This window comes from Micropterus salmoides, unplaced genomic scaffold (genome assembly GCF_014851395.1).
Source record: "Micropterus salmoides isolate LMB-PRFRI ecotype aquatic unplaced genomic scaffold, ASM1485139v1 Ms_hic_scaffold_11, whole genome shotgun sequence".
In the NCBI taxonomy this organism is placed as follows: Eukaryota; Metazoa; Chordata; class Actinopteri; order Centrarchiformes; family Centrarchidae; genus Micropterus; species Micropterus salmoides.
Genome location: NW_024040152.1, coordinates 5099613 through 5121071, shown reverse-complemented (window position 1 = coordinate 5121071; position 21459 = coordinate 5099613). Strand labels below are relative to the sequence as shown.

The following is a 21459-nucleotide window of genomic DNA, read 5'->3' as shown; positions in this document are numbered from 1 at the left end:
ACAAAACATACATGTGGAAAACAGACACAACAGAAACACATCTGAATGGGTGCGCATGGAGGTTCATTCTTGGCCTTGGGAACATGTGCTGGAATAAAAATTACTGACTATTAATAAAAAGCTATACCCAAAGCTTTCAGCTGTGTAGGGTGGCAGCTGAAGTCTGAGCTATGAAGATATCGAAACATGAGCAAAGAAAACCCAACGTATCTGCACAGCTGGATACAGTTAGGAGACATTTGGATTAATTTTTTTGGCTGAACTGACCTTCTGTACTGTCTAGAAATAGATCCCCTCAGTGCTGAGCAGATCTATTATATTTGGTATCAGATGAGGTCTGACTGTGAACTGACAGATCCAAGAAGCCCAGTAAAAGACGCACCAGACCTCAAGTACGTTATGAAAGTCACGTGACATTAAACAAATGGTTAACATCATGAAACAGTCCCAGTTTGTTTAGTTTAGGCAACAAACCTACTTGGTTAGGTTTTGGAAAAGATTGTGGTTTGGGTTGAAATAAGTATGTTGAGTAATCATGTGACGTAAGTTAGTAACGCCATTTAACAAAACTTTGAATGTCTTTGACTTGGTTTCAGATGGACTCGCACAGATGAAAGTCCTGTGTTTGTTTGATCATCCATCCACCCTATTACATGGACCTTCTGGCTCTTTTTACTACATCACCTGATCTCCTCCTTTGTTACCATCATACGGGCCACTAGAGGACACAGGCTATCAATAAATGTAATACGGGTTTTATTAAGCTACATGAACAATCGACCTATACGGCCGTTTTTCTGGTGTGGACGGGCTACACAGATCATAGGCTTATGTATTGTTTGTTGGCTGGTGTCGTTTAACTGGTGACAGACAGGAAGATTGTTTATGTTTCTAGTCTGTGTTGTGTGTGCAGTCATTATTGGATGGAAGTTTGGCCCACGTGTGTGTACTGTATTGGACACATTTAGACAAATGAAAATGAATCTGTGTGTACATTCTGCATAAGTCTGGATGTTGTATGTGACCTTTTGGAGTATGCATGCACCACTTATGTGTGTATGAGTGTGTGTGTGTGTGTGTGAATGCACACGGGGGGTGGAATAGGTACACAAAACCACGTTAGAGCTGTCACAAGCAGAGCTGAAATTGGATTAGTGTCACCCGTGATAAGGCAAAGGGGTGAAAGAGGGAAGAGGAGAAAATTGGAAGAAAGGAAACGGCTATTTCACCACCACTACTTCACTCTCCACCTCCACCATAATTTCATTTCAAATTCCAGGCACTGAATGCATAAACGCACTGCCATGCAGTTATGGAGCCGGCTGAAGTTAATGGAATATTTATATGCCGACTGTGGCACCCTGAATTTCCTTTCTTTTCCCAACAACATGCAACCCCCCCGCCCCCCCATCTCTCGTTCTAGAATTGCATTTGTTAGGATTTGACACTATTTTTACACCTCCAACAGCAATGTATTTCCATCGGCTGCAGTTAAGAGTGCCTGTAGAGAGACAGAGTGAATGTGAGCAACTTTTGGTCAGGTGATATTAGCCTCACTGGACTGTACCATGCAGAAATCATGGCCAAAGGAGTAACAACAGACAACCCCTCATCACATACTTTTTAAACAGATGTGGAAGATTCAATTTATGCTAATGCAGAGAGACACACAGAGGGAAGACACAGCTGTACCCATGCATGTGACCAGGAGCGGCGGGTGCACTTTTGACACTGTAGGTGAAAAACAATTATGCTGCCCCCCTATTTGCAACATACCATACCAGCAACAAAATAAATAAAATATATAGGCTTTTTGTAGATCCATATACATATAATGCACCAAACAAGTCTGCATTAATAACTCCAATATGGTTCCAAATACCATACAGCACAGTCATGACAACACGTATACATATTGTCCAAATAATCCAATTTCAGCTCATCAAACGAAATAATACCAGTGCAAATCTCTTCTTTATACCACTTTCATGTGCGCAAGAACCGTAACAACAACAATCTGGGCTGATATCGCCTAAATGTTGCATTAAATAATGATGGATGGAATAACTGAAGGCTGGAGAGAGCCAGCATCACAGGAGAGCAGGTCTATATAGAGAAACTGAAAAGAGAAAAGAAGCAGGTGAAGTAAAAAATGTTGGGGAAAAGATAGAGATGCTGACAGGTGAAACTGAAAAGACACGGAGAGGGAAGAAGCAGCGAGGGAAGGGAGGGGGAAGAAATCCCAGAGGAGCTATAACTACAGCGAGAGAGGCCCCTGGTTGCTGCATAAAGCCACAATAAATGCCCCAACATTGTTAGCATTCAGCTAGCGTAGCATTATAGCCCAGCTCCTGGTGTGTCTATACTAAAACCAATAAGAGGGAGGTATCATGGGATTTTGCTGGAGAAATATGGCACATTCTTTTGCAGTAAGGGGGGTGCTGGGTGCTGATAGAAGGGATTGAGAGATAGGATGCCTGGGATACGGATAGACTCCCATTAAGTATTCAGCCACGGGGTCACAACAGTTACAGCTCCTCTACAGAGGCAGAGATTTCCATTTTGCTACATTCTAGTATTCATCCCTGTTGCTTTTGTGCAGTCACAGTCCTGCTACACCGAAGGGATTTACAATTTTATCTGGAGGGGCTGTTGGTGGTAAACAATAAGAAGCAGTTTACAGCGTGAGTTTGTCACCCAATAACTTCTGACTCAGTCGAAATGCTCAAATAACCTGTTTGCGCTGCGAGAGGATGCTTTAATAAATGTCCCATGTTTGAATAGTGAGCTCTTTTCCTGCTTTGGCGATATAAAAATGATATCAACCCCTCACATTTTGCTGGAGTTGGATAGGTCTGACTATGCATGGTTCCCTTCAGTGACCCAATACTCCACAGAGATTGGATCTCCCCTCCGTTAGGCAGACTGAGCCTTTAACAGATGGAGGTTTAACAAGCAGGGACTGACTGACAAACATATGAGTATGAGTGAAAAATACACCACGTGTGTTGGAGGAACAGGAAAACAGGGATGTGTGCATCTGTGTGTGTTGTATTGTTCACATCAAACAATGGGAGGGAGTAGTACCTTAGCTCCCCGTTAGCGTACAAAAACGACATGAATGGACACCTTTTCAAACGACGACACCTCTCTCTTTGTGGGAAAGAAGGAAGGCAGGGTGTAATATTGGCGGAGCGAAAGAAGATGAGTCATGTCATCTTTAATGAAAGCACCTGTGGCATCTGTTAGGAGCGGTGGTTGGCACCATCAGCACATTGTTATCTCCCCTCTGTTCCCCGGCTAAGAGGCAGCAGAGGGCCTCCCAAGCCGTCGTGTGGCACCAACGCACTAGAGGCCATTAAAGAAAGGAAGCAGCACCTGGCAAATAGAAGAACACAGGGGAGAGGAAATGGAGGGAGAAAGAAGCAAAAAGCCACACAAGAAATGGAACAGAGAGCGGCTCATTATCACTCAGAGCAGGTATTACAGGCTATGTCGGTACCTTTGGTTCCCTAGAGGAGTGTAGGTGTGACGGGGAAATCGGTGGCTGGAAAAATTAATTCTGGCTGAAAGTGTTTTCTTAATTAGATGTCTTCATGGTAGGTGAGAGCCTCCTAACCTTCCAGGTCACAATATAAATATAAAAAAGTAAAGTTTTCATTGTCCATGACCAAATCAGTTTTTTTTATGGGGGGAAATTATGTTTTGAATCAGGTATGTGTATTTTCCAAGAAGACAGACGTAAAAGGCCACAAATGTCATAAAATAACAGATTGCCTGTTCTTCCTTGTCTTGACTCACCGAAAGGCCAGAGTCACACATTTCTTCTCATTTTCAAGCTCATATTCTCCAGCAGAAGATAAACGAGTCATAGATCAAGGGTGTTGTAACAGTGCCCCCTGGTGGACACGAAGATTTACCTTCAATTTGCAGATGCTCTGTATGTGACCTCACTTAGACATGGTGAAGCAATCACACTGGTTAACAGTTGTTTAATAAACCTCTTGTTTTATTATATATGTCTGATTTTATGACGACAAATTTCTTTTTAAACACAGAAGTAGTTTCTGCAAGTCAAAACAAACACCATGACATGAGTCAGAACACCAATGTTTGTCACATTTCAACCTACACTGATCAGTGGAGGATAATGGCAGCCTTAACAGAAGACCTAAATGGTTTGAAAGGATTTATTTAGCTTCACTTCACAAAACAACAAACAATCCAAAACCTTTCAAATGCCAATCTCAACACAATGCCTGTCAGTTTAATGCGCACCTGACCGTAATTATGCAAATTTCAGATAATTAGCCAAGAAACCTGGCAGCCCTAATGAGATGTTGCAAAAGAGTACAGGCTAATTTTGGTTAATGAATCTCACATTGTGCGATCCTGTTTACATAACACAGAAACTACATGTCTTTTTTTAAGGGATTCCCACACAGCCACCCACTGACTAAATCTCTTTACAAATACCTTACAAATTACACCCAGTATGCCCGTTCGTACAGCCGAGCCTGAAAAACATTTTTATTTAATCTATTATTTTCTACCTGCCAGAAACATGCCTTGGTGCTGCTATTTTGGCCCAGGTCACCTGTTGACCTGACAGGCAAGTGTCAGGGGAGAGCACATATGTCAACTGCAGGTGGAAACTCTCAGCAGGGAACGATGCTGTGGCACTGGTTGGCACAGTGGGAGCCCAGGATAACACACCACTGAGGGACTGCAGGTAAGGGAACTTCTCTTTTCACCATCACATCCTGTTTTTGGTTTAATTTAATGTGTTTTACTGTAGTTAACTGTTGGGATGGGAGCATAAGTGCAGCCTGATTTCCCTGTGATGTTTTTTCAGTAGCTCATATTTGCCACAGTGGGGAAATTTTATTGTAAGTGTAGAACAAAGCAGCAGCAGACACGCAGTTTTTTAACACAAGAAATACTTCCCTTCTGAGAATCTAGCTCTTTTCTCAGATGTAGCGGAGGTTTCACGAGGTTGTGTGTGACAAAAGCATATTTCCTTCTTTCCTTCCGTACATGCAGGTTGATAAAACAAAGTATGCCTTTAAATGTTCTTTTAACACAGCAATAAACCTTTACACACGCAAGCTAAATGGCTTATTTTAATCTCATGATAAGACAGTGGAAAAGGTCAAAGCAAGAATGGATTTTAAGAGGTTCTCCCATCAGTGATATTCTAAAATGCTGACCATAACAAAGGTGACTCCAACCTGTATTTTGGATCTGTAAATGCTTCCCCTTGCCTCTCCTCAGCTAAGCAGTTAACTTCGGCATCAGTCTGGAGGTTTCCAACCCTCTGAAGATGTACGGCCTGTATTTGGAAGCAGTGAATGATTACATTAATGAATCCTATGGAGAGGATGTGTGGAGACTGATTGAGAACCGAGCAGAAATACCCCACCTCAAGTTTGTCAGACATCAGATGTACAAGTAGGTTGGTGTTTTTGTAAATCATGTTTTCCCCATTATACTGTGGAGACACAATGTGACACACACTGAGAACTGGCATAACAGCACGGCAGCCTTGCAATGCTTAGACTATTGCTCAGTTCAAATACAACACTTTGAAACCTGAAAAAAATGCAGTACATTTGCTGCCAGACACATTTATGACTATGACTACTTAGGAGCATACGCATTGTAGTCTGGAGCTGGACCGCTGACTAGATGTTGTTCACTACGAAGATGCACTTCCACAAGATGAACACAATGTCATAATCAGCTGTACAATGTAGCGCAATTTAGCACAGTAGTTCAATAATTATGTATTTGTAAAGCTTGCATTGTTCACATTTTGTTCCATTCTGAGACTGCATGATGTTGTGCTGCATTTGATTTTGATTGACTGAGATTATTAAAGGTTTCACATGGTGTTGTTTCTGTTTTTGGCCATGTCTCTACTGAAAAGCCGATTTTAAAATCTCACTGGGACAGCTAAGCAAGAATAATTCAAAATAAAACGTTAATCAAAAACTTTCCTCCTCGTTCACAGTGACAACCTGATCCTGAGGTTGGCAAAGGCAGCAGGCGAGGTTCTCGGAAAGACACATGATGAGCTGATGTACGCTTTCGGAGTCTATATGGTCAAGAGGATTGGAAACTACGGATATGAGCGGATCCTAAAGGTGATATGTTGTTTTCTTTGTGTTGTCTTTGGCTAAGAGCAGCAATAAATCCACGTCCTCCTTTCTACTCACCATCACCCACTAATAATACAGTCGTGGCTAAATACATTTTCTGCTCATCTGGCCTTTACACTTGGCAAGTGATACAGCATGTTTGACATTTCTGAATAAATGGAATGAGAACTGGGTAGTTAGCACGGATATAGCTGAACAGAAAAAGTAAAAGCCTTCTCCTTCAAAATATTTAGAAAATTCAAAGGCAAATACATCACTGTATTTATAGTACATATATATATGTATCTATAGTGGGGATGAAAAGTGATCCTTGGAAGGCGGGAATTGCAGTGTAGAAATGCAAAAGCAATGACTGCTTAGCACCGAAGAACATAAAAATATATAAATAAAATAGATTATAACTACCATGTATTAGGACAACATGAAAAATATCTTGTTTACAATCTAAATATCATCACCATCCATCTTTTCTAGGTGCTGGGGCGAAATGTGCGCGACTTCATTAATGAGCTGGACAACCTGCATGAGTACTTTCGCTTCTCCTTTCCCAAGGTGCAGCCGCCAAGCTTCTGCGTGGAGGAGGAGTGCGAGACGAGCCTCACACTGCACTATCGCAGCACCCGCAAGGGCTTCACTCAGTTTGTCAAAGGTAAAAAGAAGCACAGCAAGGGAAACACTGGGTGTTACAGTTTACCGCAGTGACAGGAAACTGGGTTTGATCCCCAATCCCAGGCCTCTCAGTAGTCGTTTACATACTCACCCACTGTTTATGTGGGTTTCTGCCCAATGCATGCTGGGATAGACTCTAGACTCATGAACATGAATGTGATTAACCAGAGTACAGATCATTCAGAGTACAGAGAATAAGCAGAGAAAAACTGAAATTGTCATGCCTTTGCCTAACACAGGTTCAGATACAACATACACTGTTTAAGGACTATATCAGTATTTTTGTATATTTTATCATTTACTTCAAATTGCACATTACTATAGTGTTTAAGGTGCTTTTAATGAATTCTCATACCTCCCTGGGCCAAAGGACTACATTCATTTTAGTACAAGTCAAAATTTCCAGAGAAACTTGCTTGAGACAGACAATAGATTTTAACTTATTGTAAACCAACTTAGACATACAAGACATGAATGAGGTTTTGACCTCATAGTTAGTTTCAAGTGTTTGAATTAAGAATAATAAATAACAGGTGAACTGGACCAATTATGCTTACACAAGCCCATTTTGACGGAATCCGTTATAAGCAAACGTTGCCCTCTGCACATGACCAGAATGTGTAATTGACTCCTGCAGGACAGCTCTCTCAAGTGGGACGGCAATTCTACAACACAGATATTGAAGTGGAAATCCTGTCTAAAGAGGAAACCGAGAAGATGACATACGTGGTATGTACTCTGGCTTCAAGTATCAGTGAGGCTGTCAAACGTCTGACCTTGACCCTGTGTCAGTTCTATCAGCATGGAAATGATGCCATCACCTCCAGGTGGAGTTCTTGTTTACACTCAGGCAGCAAGTGTTTACTGGATGGAGATAAGTGTTTATTGGGATGGGATTCAGGGTAAACTCTGAATTTACAGCTTAACAAATGTGAAATGTGCAACCTCATATTCCTGTTCACATACTGTCTAGCATGTTGTTTAAGAGTTTGTCCCATAAGCAGAAAATCACAGTTTTTACTCCTGAAACAGCCAGCAAGTCTGTCACTAACAAAAAAACCCAGAGTTGCTCTTATCATCATAACCGATTAGGTCCGATGGTATTCACATTTTTTTTATTTTGAGGCAATAAAGGGTTTAAAGGTTGTAACAAATGACTTTATTATTGTTTAGCTACTGTAACAACAAGGCTTAGGGTGAAGGCCAGATTCCACACAAGATTTTAACTGCAGACTTGATGAGTTATACCAAGTGAAAACCCACAACCTTTAATTAATGACTTGCTAACATGTGTAAAATTAGACCTGATTGCTTATTATAAGATGAGAAAGTCATTAATAAAGGGTTCTTCCATTATAATCCATCAGTTCTGCAAATCTAATTATTTAAAAGTTGTAATTAAAAAGATTTTGGTACAGATGCTGTGGATCTCGCTTCTCGTTTTCAAAGAGATGTGACAGCTTAGAACCAACTGCTTATAATTGATCTATAAAGAATAAATACATTGTGTATTTAGTCTTCACGCCGAGGAGCCAAAAAGCTGCATTTTTCATTTGACCTTAGCTTACAGCTACAGTAGCAGTATAACTTGTTCTGATGAGAAAAGCTACATGTAACAAGCAATTTTAAAAAGATAGCCGACCAACAAAGGCTTTCTTTAAATGTAAGTCACAAGTGCATGAAGGTGATAACTGAGACTAACATTCAAATTCATGTTCATTTCTTATGGGCAAATAGCTGTTGCTGGACAAACAACTTTTTCCAGACAGAACAGAAAATATTGTGTTAGGATATTTTCTCAACTGGTTGCTTTTGAAATGGGCTTTAAACAGATTTCAAAAGCTCTTGAAGTCTTGAAAATACATAAATGATTTTGGTTTATTGAGAAAAATATCCCAAACTGTATATTTTGTTATTCGAACAAACACAAAAATAATTGTGACTTGTATTTCAAAAGGTTCAATTAACTTCTCTACTCGTCCAGGTTTATAAGATGAACTTCGACAATGCTGCCTTCAAACACCGCATGCCCCAGCAGAAGACAGCACCGAGCTACGAGAAGCTGCCGATGAAGCGAGGTATCTTTTTTGACATGTTCCCCTTCAGTGTCATCTTCCGCCGGGACATGACTATGTACCGCATCGGTGACGGCCTCAAAGAGGTCTTCTCCGACTTACAGGGCAAGAAGGTCAACGAGGAGTTCACGCTGGTCAGACCCATGCTGGAGTTCAGCTGGGATAATGTGAGTTCGTAAGAAGTGGTCCAAATATCCTTGTCATATTTATGAATGATAAATTGCTCCTTTGCCTTGCTGACTTACCAAGCCACACAAATCTTTCCGCTTACTCTCATCAGATCTACACCCATTTGAACAATGTGTTTGAGCTGTTGTCCAAAGCAGTGGTGGAGAGCAAGCAGAAGGTCAACATCCCAAAACTGAACAAGGAGGAACCAGAGGAGAAGGAAGAGAATGAGAAAGCAAAGAGGGAAGAAGAAAGAGGTACCATTCTTTTATTTAAATGATTTCTTTCATTTCAAATGCATTATGTTGAAAGCATGTGTCACATCTTAGTCATTTATAAATGTCTGCAGTTCTTCCCCAATTTTTTGGGAGGATATTTTGAAATGAAGGAAGTATCTCATAATACTGGTTGGTGAAAGAAGCTTAGATGTGACAGCTGTTGCAATTAACACCTGCGAATAACTTGCTTTTAACAGATAAGGCTACAGAGCAGTTTATAACACAGTCACATCTGATTCTCTGCTGTCAGTTTTTCTCTGAATATGCCTCCATACATCCAATGGCCCAGAGATCAATTTGTTGTATTTTGCTAAGGATGCACCATCTCCACATTTATGCCCTTGTTAACTCATTTAACTCGCTCACTTAACACACAACCTGATTCATTCGGTCATACATCCTTTCACTGTTTCTGCTGCTGTCCTTCCATCAGAGCCGAAGGCAGTGGAGGAGATGAAGGGCACAGACCAAGAGTACAGCAGCGCTCTCACTCAATACAACAGCTCTGCCAACTCTGGAGGGGAAGATATTGAACTGCTGGCTTTCCAAACTGTCACTGGTCAGGACATTTCACACTAAAAATCAATTTCCACTTCTTGCTACTATGTTTTTTAAAGAGCCACAATCCTGTTGACCTGTCCCTTATGGTTCTTCCCAGGAAAGTGTAGTGAGACCATCTTTGAGGATATGCGTGAGCCTCCAAAGAAACCTCTCCATCTGAAGGGCCAGATGAAGTATGTCCCCCAGTGGGACTCCCTCATCTTCCTGGGGACACCCATGTAAGACCACAGCCTAGAGACTGACTATGTTTAATGGTTTTGACTTAGAACAGTAGTTTTCATGAGTCCAATTGGTTCTTAGAAACTGGGAGCCGACCCTGGGCCAGGTCCAATTTACAGTATATTTGGGCTGAAAGGGTCAGGTAGGGTCCCGTTCTACAGTCCCCTCCAAAAGTATTGGAACGGTAAGGCAAATTCCTTTGTTTTTGTTGTTCACTGAAGACATTTGGTTTTAAGATCAAAAGATGAGTATGAGACAAGAGTTCAGAATTTCAGCTCTCATTTCCTGGTATTCATATCTTGATGTGTTAAACAACTCAGGACATACCACCGTTGGTTTGAACCCACCCATTTTTCTAGTGAGCTAAACTATTGGAACATGTGACTGACAGATGTTTCTTGTTGCCCGGGTGTTGCCTTTTAGGTTGATTGTCCAAACATTAAATAGCTCTGCATGACTAGTCGAAGTCAAACCTATAAAGACTGCATTTCCTGTTAAAGAGGATAAACCAACATGAAGACCAGAGAGCTGTCTATGGGAGAAAAGCAAGCCACTGTCAAGCTGAGAAAAGAAGGAAAATCGAGTCACTGGACAAACATTGGGCATAGCAAGCACAACAAATTGGAACTTCCTGAAAAAGAAAAACTACTGGTGTACTGAGCAACAGACGTCCAACAGGTCGGTCAAAGAAAACAACAGCAGATGATGACAGAAATATGGTGAGAGCTGTGAAGAAAACCCCCCAAACAGGAAGTGACATCACCAACGAAGGCCGGATCGGGAAATCACAGCCGCAAAAGTTCTGGAACACAATCTTATGGACTGATGAGATCAAGATTAATCTCTAGCAAAGTGATGGAAAGGCCAGAGTGTGGAGAAAGAAAGGAACCGCTTATGATCCGAAGCATACAAGCTCATCTGTGAAGCATGGAGGAGGTGATGTCATGGCTTGGGCGTGCACGGCTGCTTCTGGAACAGGCTCACTAATATTTATTGATGATGGAACTGATGATGGTAGCAGCAGAATGAATTCAGAAGAGGACAGAAACATTTTGTCTGCCTATTTACGGAGAAATGCATTTCACCTCCTTAAGAGGAGACTGAAGGGAGAAACACCCCGAAACAAACAAGAACTGAAAGAAGCTGCGGTAAAAGCCTGGAATAGCATCACAAATGAAGAATGCAACAGTTTGGTGATGTCGATGGGTCGCAGGCTTGAGGCAGTTATTGCAAGCATGAGTTATGCCACCTAATATTAAGATTATTTGTTTCCATTACTTTTGCTCACCTAAGAATGCTGTGGTCTAATACAAACGGTGGTATGTCTGAGTTGTTTAACACATCTAGATGTGAATACCAGGAAATAAAAGAAAAAAGAACTCTTGTCTCATGCTCATCTTTTGATCTTAAACCCAAATGTCTTCAGTAAACAACAAAAACAAAGGAATTGGCCTTACCGTTCCAATACTTTTCGAGGGGACTGTATCTATTAATTTTCTGTTGCTGTCGTTTGATGTTAACGCTTACTTGACACCTAATCGGTTTCATATCCAAACATTTTCAGCAATACAGCTATAGTACTGTTACTTTCTTTGCAGGCTTACAAGTGTTAGATTTCCTTACATAAGTTTTACTGAGTAAAACACAGTAACATGTAATAATTGGAACAAAACAAAAGGTGAGAATGGTATTTTCTATGAAGAAGAGAAGCTAAAGCGTTACAGAGTGGTGAGTATGGCACAACTAGTGTATGTTGTTGTACTGATGAAATTAATGCTGTGGAAGTAGATTGGTGGTGTATGCTTAATTTATCATGTGAGCCATTACAGTACAGGTAATCTTCTTTTTTCCCCAGCCTATATTAAGGACAAGCCTTCAGTTGTTTTGTACAGACAGCAACCCACAACTATTTGAGAATTTAAGGTAATTTAAAGACTGCTCAGATGGATCAGTGTGTTAACCTGTCTGAATATAGTACTGAAAACTCAAGACACTTTTTTCACTTAATTCACATTGCAGAAAAAATTAATTTCTGTTCTCTGTCATTGCCTTTAATGTGTGTGTTGCCACCCTGTTTATTCAATACCAATTTGTTTCACTGAAATTAAGGTCACTTTCCCCACCAAATCGTATCTAATTTTGGAGACTGGATTTATGCTAATTTAGTGAATGAATACACATTCTCTTGTCTTTCTTTCCTTTTCCAGTCATTTCTTCTCCTTATTGTTACAGTATAGAGACAGTGGAGGACATGATAAAGATGGGTGTGTATGTCAATGATCTGAACCTGCATGACTCCAGCAGAGAGCTGATTTTAGCCGGGACACAACAATCGGCTGAGCTGCAGCTGGCCCTCGATCAGGTGAGGACTGAATCCTTTGTCTCCAGAGATAGAGCATCGTACAAACAAAGCAGATTCCTTTTCAACCAATCACAAACCAGCGGGCAGTTTGAGGTGGTTCATATTGCTTTATAAAATGTTCATAAGACTTGTGATTCAAAGCAGAAGTCATATTATATGATACACTGAGTGCACAAAATGTAAGAACTGCCAGTTCTCTCTATGAAACAGCCTGACCAAATGAGCCCAGGTGAAAGCTCTGCTCCCCTATTGATTTCACCCATTAAATCCACTTCAGTCATGCAGAGAGAGATGTGGATTAAGAGGATTAGAGGAGGCAAAGAGGGATCTTTGAGCTTTAAGAGAGGTGCGACTGTAACTGTAGACTCTTGTGTCCCATTTTCTGATCCTCTAGGAGCAACAGAAATATGCTCAGCTGCAGGAAATCATCAAGAAACTGGATGAAGAGAAGAAAAGAGGAGATTCTTTGCTGTATGCCATGATCCCTAAAGCTGTGGCCGACCGCCTCAGGAAGGGGATCACTGCACTGGAGACATGCCAGGTACAAGATGGTGCTGTTAACAAGGATAGCGGTACTGGGAAACCACAAAATATCTGAGCATCAGGTTCTGAAAAACTGCTAAATGGAGGCCATAGATTATTTTGTGTGCAATTGAGTTCTATCCTAGTAATATGTTGCTGTGATCATAGCACCCACTTTATTATAAAGGAAGCACACTTCCTTGCAATTCATGTACTTTCTGTTCCGTTGGAACAGAAAGTAACAAAAGGACAAGTTTGCGACCAATAGACGAATTACACTAGAGTAACTACACGAAGAGTGACAGTATTGTTGAGCAACTGGTTAACAATGCTGTGACATTTCATTTATTTATGGATCTTTACAACATCTAAATAACATGTCAAAGTTAGAACACTTATTTCCAACACGGTCCAAGAATGTGCAAGACATAAAGGTAAACTATTGTGATTCAAGATTGTACGATGTGTAAAAGACATGTCTTTTGTGTGGGAGACCTGGGTTCGATTCCCATTGCGAAACATCCACCAATGTCTCCCTGAGCAAAACACTTAACCCCTAGATGCTCTACCATATATAGCAATTGTAAGTTGCTTTGGATAAAAGCGTCAGCTAAATGAGTAAATGTACACGTAATGTTCACATGAGAAGAGTACCACAGAACAAAAAGACGTTTACTCCTCTTAGCTAAATGTGCAAAATAAAAACATAGATAAAACATGGATAATAACATAGAAAAACAACATGCATATCAAAAGACAATAAATAATTATTTCAATAGTTGGTGGCAGTTGAGTCATTATTGTTGAAATGTAGAGCGGAACAAATAACAGCAAATGCAGTGCAAAAGCCAGCAGTTGTCGAGCAAATACATCAAATATATAAGACACATCACAAAGAAAATTTTATAAATCAAAATTACATTAAAACTAACCAATAATGAATATATATCCACACCAAACTACAACAATAACTAACATCTAATTGATGACTAAAGGAACCTGTGGCTGAGTGACCCTGAGCTAGTCACTGGCACCTCTGGTATAGGCCCCTGGTGAATACAGTGCTGTTTGCTCACATTGTAAGATTTCCATAACTTTATGTTTGACTGTATTCCAGGTCTTCCCAGATGTGACCATCCTATTCAGCGACGTGGTCAAGTTTAACGAGATCTGCATCCACATCACACCCATGCAGGTGGTGGACATGCTTAATGAGATCTACATTGTCTTTGACACACTCAGCGAGAAGCACAACGTCTACAAGGTCAGTCCTAGAAAGCAGCACAGTCTGATGTACATGGTTCAGATGCTTTCAACTGTCTCGTGTATTCTGACAATATGTTTTTGACATTATTTTTTTTGCCTAAATTTTTTGCCCCAGAATGTAAAAATGATAACTAATGTTCTTTACATTTGACCAGTTTCCTACAGAGTATAAAATTCCAGCAGAATTTTCCTATTTCCTAAACCTCTGAAACAGCATTTTGAACACCATGCAAAATTTAAGTAAAACCTTCTACAGTATAAGTCTAACTGTAAAGTATAAATGTACTAAAAAACAGCTGAGATTTTAAACAGTATTTTAAAATACTAACACAAAACATTCTGGTGTTTCAAATTCTGATAAAGACGTTACACGTGCACACACACCTGGAAAATGCACTGAGATAACATTGAATGCGTGCTTGCCGTGATCACTGCCTTTGGTTATGCAGTGTCAAAAAATTCAGTTTACTTTCTTATCACAATTTAGAAATAGTCACTCTCCCTTCTGTTCAGGTGGAGACAATTCGTGATGCCTACATGGTGGTGGCGGGCGTGCCCAACAAGACCACCTTTCACGCACACCATATCTGCGACATGGCCCTGGACATGCTGAGCTCCATAGACCACCTTAAAGACCCCTCTACGGGAGATAACATCCAGATCAGAGTTGGTGAGCTGTGCAGCTGTCTGGCGCTTTAGTATCTTAGCCATGAAACAGCACTCAGATTATTTTGCAGTTTGGGGTTTTGCCTGTTGCTGGCCATTGTGAGGTCCCAGCTCAGCGTCAGCCAGCTGCGGTCTGTCATCAGTGCCTTTAAATTGATTTAGTTTCCACATCCTTGTACTGCAGACATTACCAGTTTGGGCTTTTTATCCACTCAACCACACCTTTAAGCCCACAAAAATATAATCGTGGAATGTTGGGTCACAACAGAAAGATTTTTCCTCAACCAGAGGACCCAGGTAAAGTATACAGATCAAAACACTGATTAGTTTTTGTCACAAGGGGTAACTGTTCTAACATTTACATTTAATTATTTAGCTAACACTTTTATGCAAAACAATTTACAATTGCTATATATGTCAGAGGTCGCACGCCTCTGGAGCAACTAGGGGTTAAGTGTCTTGCTCAGAGACACATTGGTGTCTCGCAGTGGATTCGAACCAGAGTCTCTCACATCAAAGGCACGTCTTATCCTCTGTTCCATCATGAGGCAGCTGGAAGTGAGGTCTGTGAATTGTAACAAAACATTTTAAATTAAAAGGAGCATTTAAATAGGTTGTGAGCCATAATTCCCTTCTGGAAACTGGCATTATCTGTGACAAACAAAAAAGTCATAACTGGGCATTAGAACCTATTTAACCCAACTACTCAGAGAAATGACCTGATCGCCACACAAAGTGACGAGTCAGTTGTCACTGTTCTAAACATACATTCATTCTAGTCTATAAACTGTTCATTCTGATCAGGGTTTTGGGGGCTGCAGCCTATCCCAGCATGCATTGGGTATTGTTTGTAATGTTTGAATTGTAGTTTCCATTCCAAACAGGAGAAAAGTTATATTGTCTGCAGGTTGAAGTTTTGATCCTCACTACTGGTTATAATGACAAAGTTGGAACTCAAGGGTTTGGATAAATGATGGCTGTGTGCAATTTAATTCACTACTATAAATGTAAACCAGTTTTTGCCAATAGGTGCAATAACAGACATGGGTTCAGACAGTTTATGAATAAATCAGCGCATGTTTGGTTTTATAAACAGTTTTTCCTCCCTCAGGTATCCACTCAGGTATGGTGGTGGCTGGTGTGGTGGGTCTGAAGATGCCTCGCTACTGTCTATTTGGTGACACTGTGAACACAGCCTCAAGGATGGAGAGCAATGGAGTGGTGACTACACTAACATATTTAATAACTCATAACCCAGCTAAATGTTCTAAATCACCCACTGTACTAGTATAAATAACTGCAATAACATTCATGATTTCCCTCAGTCACCTCATGTAGATCACTTTAGGATCTGTCTAATGACGCCATTGTGCATGCTGCAATTTAGTTAATGCAACAGGCTTACTTGATTTGCTTTCCAGTGCTTACAGTAATATAAGTTAATGTCATGTTTTGTGTTCTGTGATGAAAAGAAAATTAAAAAGGAAGGAGTTTTCAGGCTTAATTTCCCCACTACACATTCTCATAAAGGATGAAAACCTTGAATGAACTCTCATTTTAGAGTCCAGTAAGCAAAATGTTTTCACTTCCCTTCGATGATGTAAAAAGGTCTCAGTACAGATGGAGCTTGTATTTCAATACTCCGCACTTTAGCAGTAGTTTTCTGTATGTGCGTCTGTCTGAGCAGGGCATGCAGATACATATCAGTCAGACCACCAAAGACCACCTGGAACATGAGCCCTATATCATTGAGGAGAGGGGTAAAATCTTTGTAAAGGTGAGTGGTTATTATCAACCCCGGACACATACCTTTTGCTGGTCTATTTTGGCTTTCTCATCCATCATCCACTGACTGAGAAGTACATTAATACTTTAACGTGTCAGATTTTGACAGTCATATTGTGGTAATACTTCACCTGCCTTTGTTGGGAGAATATTACTGAAATTACTATATTGAGCCAATTCTGAGATATGTTGGACCTGCTAGTCCAAGTGTTTAAGATTTTTGATCAAAACAATGTATCTTCCAGGGCAAAGGCTACATGAAGACCTACTGGCTGAAAGGAAAGAAAGATCTATCGTTCAAGACCCCGGCAGAGCTGCGCTACAGCAGTGAACTGAAAGACTCTGAGGACAAGAGCTCTAATGGGTGAGTAGACAAAAGCAGAGCAGTCAGCACCAAATAATCACTTCTTATCTGTACACAGAGTGGACTAAGGATGCCTCCTGTTGCTTTACTCAGCGCTGTGCTTTCCCCCCCTGCAGCACCAGACAGCAAGCAAACTGAAAGGTTGTTTTAGGGGTTTTTGTTTGCTTGAAGGAGTCATGCTGACCACCAAAAATAAAATTCACTCAGATGGGTCAGTGCAACCCCCCCCCCCCAAAAAAAAACGCCCAATAAATAAAAAAGGCGCGGGCGAGACAAACACAGCACAAAGTCCCTTTAGTCTGATATCAAGCTGTTGAGATTTATTTTTCATTAAACAAGAAATGATTCTTCCACTTGTTCCCAGGGCAGTTTACCTTGTTTTTTGTTGGAAAATAGGTGTCACTCTTCAAAAACAGAAAAGGGGGAACTGCATTAGTGCACTAGTAACATGGAAATTATACTGTTCTGGAAAAAGAAATAGTTGGAATAGCAAACCCTGAGGAAAGATTTATTTGCTTATTTGAAAATGATTATTCTAGGCTAAATTATTTTCTAAGGATTTTTCTGCAGTGTGAGAGAAGCTTCTGGCAGGAAGAGAGACTAGTGGATTTACAACTATCATCTCTGGGGCAAAAAGCAAAAATGTTTTTTTGACAGCACGATTACAAATATACTAAACCATGTTTTTTTTAATGTCTTTTGTGAATCACTGAGAAACTCTACTAACGTGTAACTGCACTAGTTCCACAAGCACCAATGCCAAACGCATGGCATCCAACCTCCACATCACCAGCAGTGAAGAGCAAGCAGAAGGGAAGCCCAGCCCCACTGATCTCCCTATGGACACCCTGCCCCCACCAGAGGCCGCTAACGAGCCCCCCGCCATTTCAACCGAGCCTCAGGAGAAGGAGAAAGCCAAAAAGACTAAGAACAACAAGGGGACCAAGTTGGATGTGCCCCAGGGAAACGCAATGCCAGAGTCTTTGCCGCCCACAGACGGGCTGGAGAACCCGGGTCCTTTACTCAACAACAAGAGAAACAGCTTCAGGCAGCAGTACACCAAGCTGCCCACCAACCTTCCCATGCGCAGCGCCGCCTGCTCCATTCTGTGAGCAGATGGTTGTAGTGTGAGATTACAAGACAACTTCAACATGTGACAAGGGTATGATGCTAAAAATATCATTGAAGGGCCAAGAAAAGCAAGCATTTCAACGTTTTCAATATTTATGGTTACTGACAATCTGCAGTTTTACTAGCCAAGGGGCTTTGAGAGACATAGGCGTATACAACGTTTGTCAACTTAAACTGAAGACCAACACTTCAATTTTCAACTGTCCCCACTAAAGCCCACTTGTATTAAGGTAAACTTTGTGCGACATGTAAGGCTCCAAGTACTTGATAATTGAGTGTTATCTTTGCTTAACAAAAAAAACCCTCTGCACTCAAAGTCACTGAATTTAAGTATGTTGTTTCTTATTTCATTGATTCCATGCATCAAAGGATATGTCTGGTATAGAAATAGGGAAAGTAAATTTTTTTAAGATCAGTTATGTCAACACTCTGAATACTTATAATGTATAGGTTTCACAACATGGCCTCTTTAGGTTGACTGTTAAAAAAAAGGAAGTACAATGACACAAACGGCACATGCACAGAGAAACAGAGAACTTCAAAATTATACGACAGCCACGACAAATAATTCTGATACTCTTCTGATATGCTATTTGCTGTATTATTGTACAGCTCTACAAGCCATTCATGAAGGTACTGCTATTACTGATACATGAATTCTGTTCAAATGTATAATGACAACAAATTACAAGATGTTTTGGAAAATTAAAGTGAGCCATTTTGTGACAGGGCTTACACGGTTTTTAACAGATGCGGGAGTGTCCACTGAAAAACTAATTCTATGGATGCTTCATTTAATTCACTGAGAGTAGACATCTTCAGAGGTTGTATTTTATTTTGTTTAAACTTGGAATATGGTAAATTCAATAGGCATTTGGCTAGACCTTCACCACATTGTCTGAAAGAGTTCTGGTTCTACTTACTGTATGTACCTGACTGCATTTGTTTCACTGTATGATAGCATTTATTTATATAAAACTGTATGTACAGCCACTAAAAGGGTTTTTCGTTTTTTGTAATTAGGTTGACGCTCGTACTAATTTACTGGTTTTAGTGGTTGGCGGTTTTAACCTATTGGGAAAATCTTTTGAAATTGCAAACCTTAAAAATCTAAATTTTGTCATGTGTTACCATTGTTGTTTGATTTACTGATTATTTATATGAATTCATCTATCGTTTAGTGAAGAAAACAGTTAAAAAATGCCTATAACAATTCCCAAGTAAAAGTACAGGAGCCCACACAGGTCCACAGAGGATGTGACTGAATGATCCTTTTTCAGTGCCATCAGTAGACACTGCAATGTCTTTGAATAGCCACTAGGAGGTGATGAAATAACTACAAGTTAATGAATAAATTCATTAGTTAATAAACAGGGACTTGGAAAAATAAGTGATTTACATTATTTTCTGGTTCCCTGAGGATGTTCTCATCTAAAAAGACAAGTGCAATACAAGGGTTTCATATCTGATCATGCCATCGGGGGGTGAGCTGAGTGAATCCCCGTTAGCTGCAGACAGATCAAATTAAATATCTGGCATCCCCTCAACCAGCATCTGTTCTCACCATCTATTTTATAAAGCTGCAAATGGAAAGACAACACGAGTGCAGAAAGCACCTAAGCTCACCAAATCCTCCATCCAATTCAGACTCCAAATCTTCAGGCACAATTCCCTGACCTCAGTGGTTATGAGGTCAGTTATTCCCGTCTTAGTCATCTGGTGATAACACACTGCCATTATGTTAGTGACTGTGTGTGTGTGTGTGTGTGTAAGGTTGGAGGCTAAAGGTCTATGTGATCTTTTAATGAAAGATAAGTGACTTAATTGAAGTTCTTCTTATTTTCTCATAACCAAAAGAGGCAAGTGTGTAAGATGTGTACAGCGGTGACCGGTAAGAGCTCATTTCAAGGCGAGTGTGCTCGTTCACTACGCTCACTTATACACACAAACACAGCCAAGTATGCACACTCATACACACAAATACAGCTGAGTGCTCCCTGCTGATGTTTCCTTGTGAGATGTCATTACATGATAAAGAGGAAGCTATCAGGAAACCGCTTAAGCACTACTTCCTGTCTGTTGCCACGGAGACAGACCTCATTCTGCAGTTGCAAAGATTACCATGACTTTACTCTGGTTAATTTCTTGCAGAACGGCTGAGTGGAAAGCAAAACACAGAGGCAGGTGTGTTTCGCTCTACACCGCACACTGGTGGGCTGGTCTCCTGTCCAGGCACTCCTTAGTCCAGCTAGGTCTCAGTGTGACCTTTAACTCCCACATCTGACAGCAATTAACATTTGCGAGAGTGCATTGGACTGGTCTTTTTTGAAAGAGCTGAGCTTCAGCCAACAGCCCTTCAGCACAGCTGGTTGCCATTCAGATAAACCTACAGAGAAACAAAGTGTGTTAGAATCAGGGAACACTTCCTCATTCGAAATGAATCGTTGAATTCAGACCTGCAGCCATGTAGCAGTAATTGCCAAGACTGATTGCTCTGTTGTGAACAATCACAGGCTCAATACTGGTTACTCTGGATTATATCCTATATTACCCTCATCTATATTTACATTTCACTCACTCAAATTAGACTTTCAAAGGTTCACAAGTTTCATGGCAACCAGCTCAAACAAAGCTTCATTCATAAGAGTGATAGTGGCCTTTAGATTTGATTTGCCTACGCTGTGATTATAATGAAACTCACCACTCTAGGGGGAATGACTTTATGAAGTTTATTTTTCACTATGATTAATTATCAGGCACAAAGTGCACCATTTTACATGATTATGATGTCAATGTCACAAATTTAGTCAAGTGGCTTTTATCTGCACTTAGTTCAATTTGGTTTGTCATTTCAGCAAAAAAAAAAAAACCTTGAATAAAATACAATCGCTTCAGAACTAAAAACTTCACAGCATCAATACACACACACAATATACACACCTAAAGTGTAAAAAAACGTAATAGGCTAACAACATCTAAACACCTATTGAAAAGGCACAAATAAAAAAATCTTAGAAAATAATATTGTTAAGCGCATATGAGAATTTTAAATGTTTAAACAAACAAAATATAGCATTACAATCGAATATAAGAGGCAGATAATACACAGATGAAAACAGACTTGACACTGACACACAGAGTGGGATGAAAGTATTTAGTAACTACTCCTACTACTTAGTTACTGAGTAGTAGATACACAGAGGGAGGGGGACACGGTGCTCAGCGATACTGA

General features: G+C 40.4%; 1 protein-coding gene across 1 annotated transcript; it reads left to right on the top strand.

The window, feature by feature from the left end:
- The first annotated feature begins 4079 nt into the window (after positions 1 to 4079).
- LOC119897025 (soluble guanylate cyclase 88E-like) lies at positions 4080 to 20421 on the top strand. The gene is made up of 17 exons (XM_038710534.1): positions 4080 to 4732; positions 5275 to 5451; positions 6014 to 6146; positions 6636 to 6810; positions 7468 to 7559; positions 8815 to 9072; positions 9186 to 9330; positions 9785 to 9910; positions 10010 to 10130; positions 12364 to 12493; positions 12888 to 13034; positions 14133 to 14279; positions 14795 to 14951; positions 16059 to 16168; positions 16635 to 16724; positions 16978 to 17096; positions 17839 to 20421. Exons 2-17 carry the CDS (start codon positions 5324 to 5326, stop codon positions 18206 to 18208), a joined length of 2448 nt encoding a protein of 815 aa, XP_038566462.1. The 5' UTR covers positions 4080 to 4732; positions 5275 to 5323; the 3' UTR covers positions 18209 to 20421.
- Positions 20422 to 21459: the final 1038 nt, after the last annotated feature.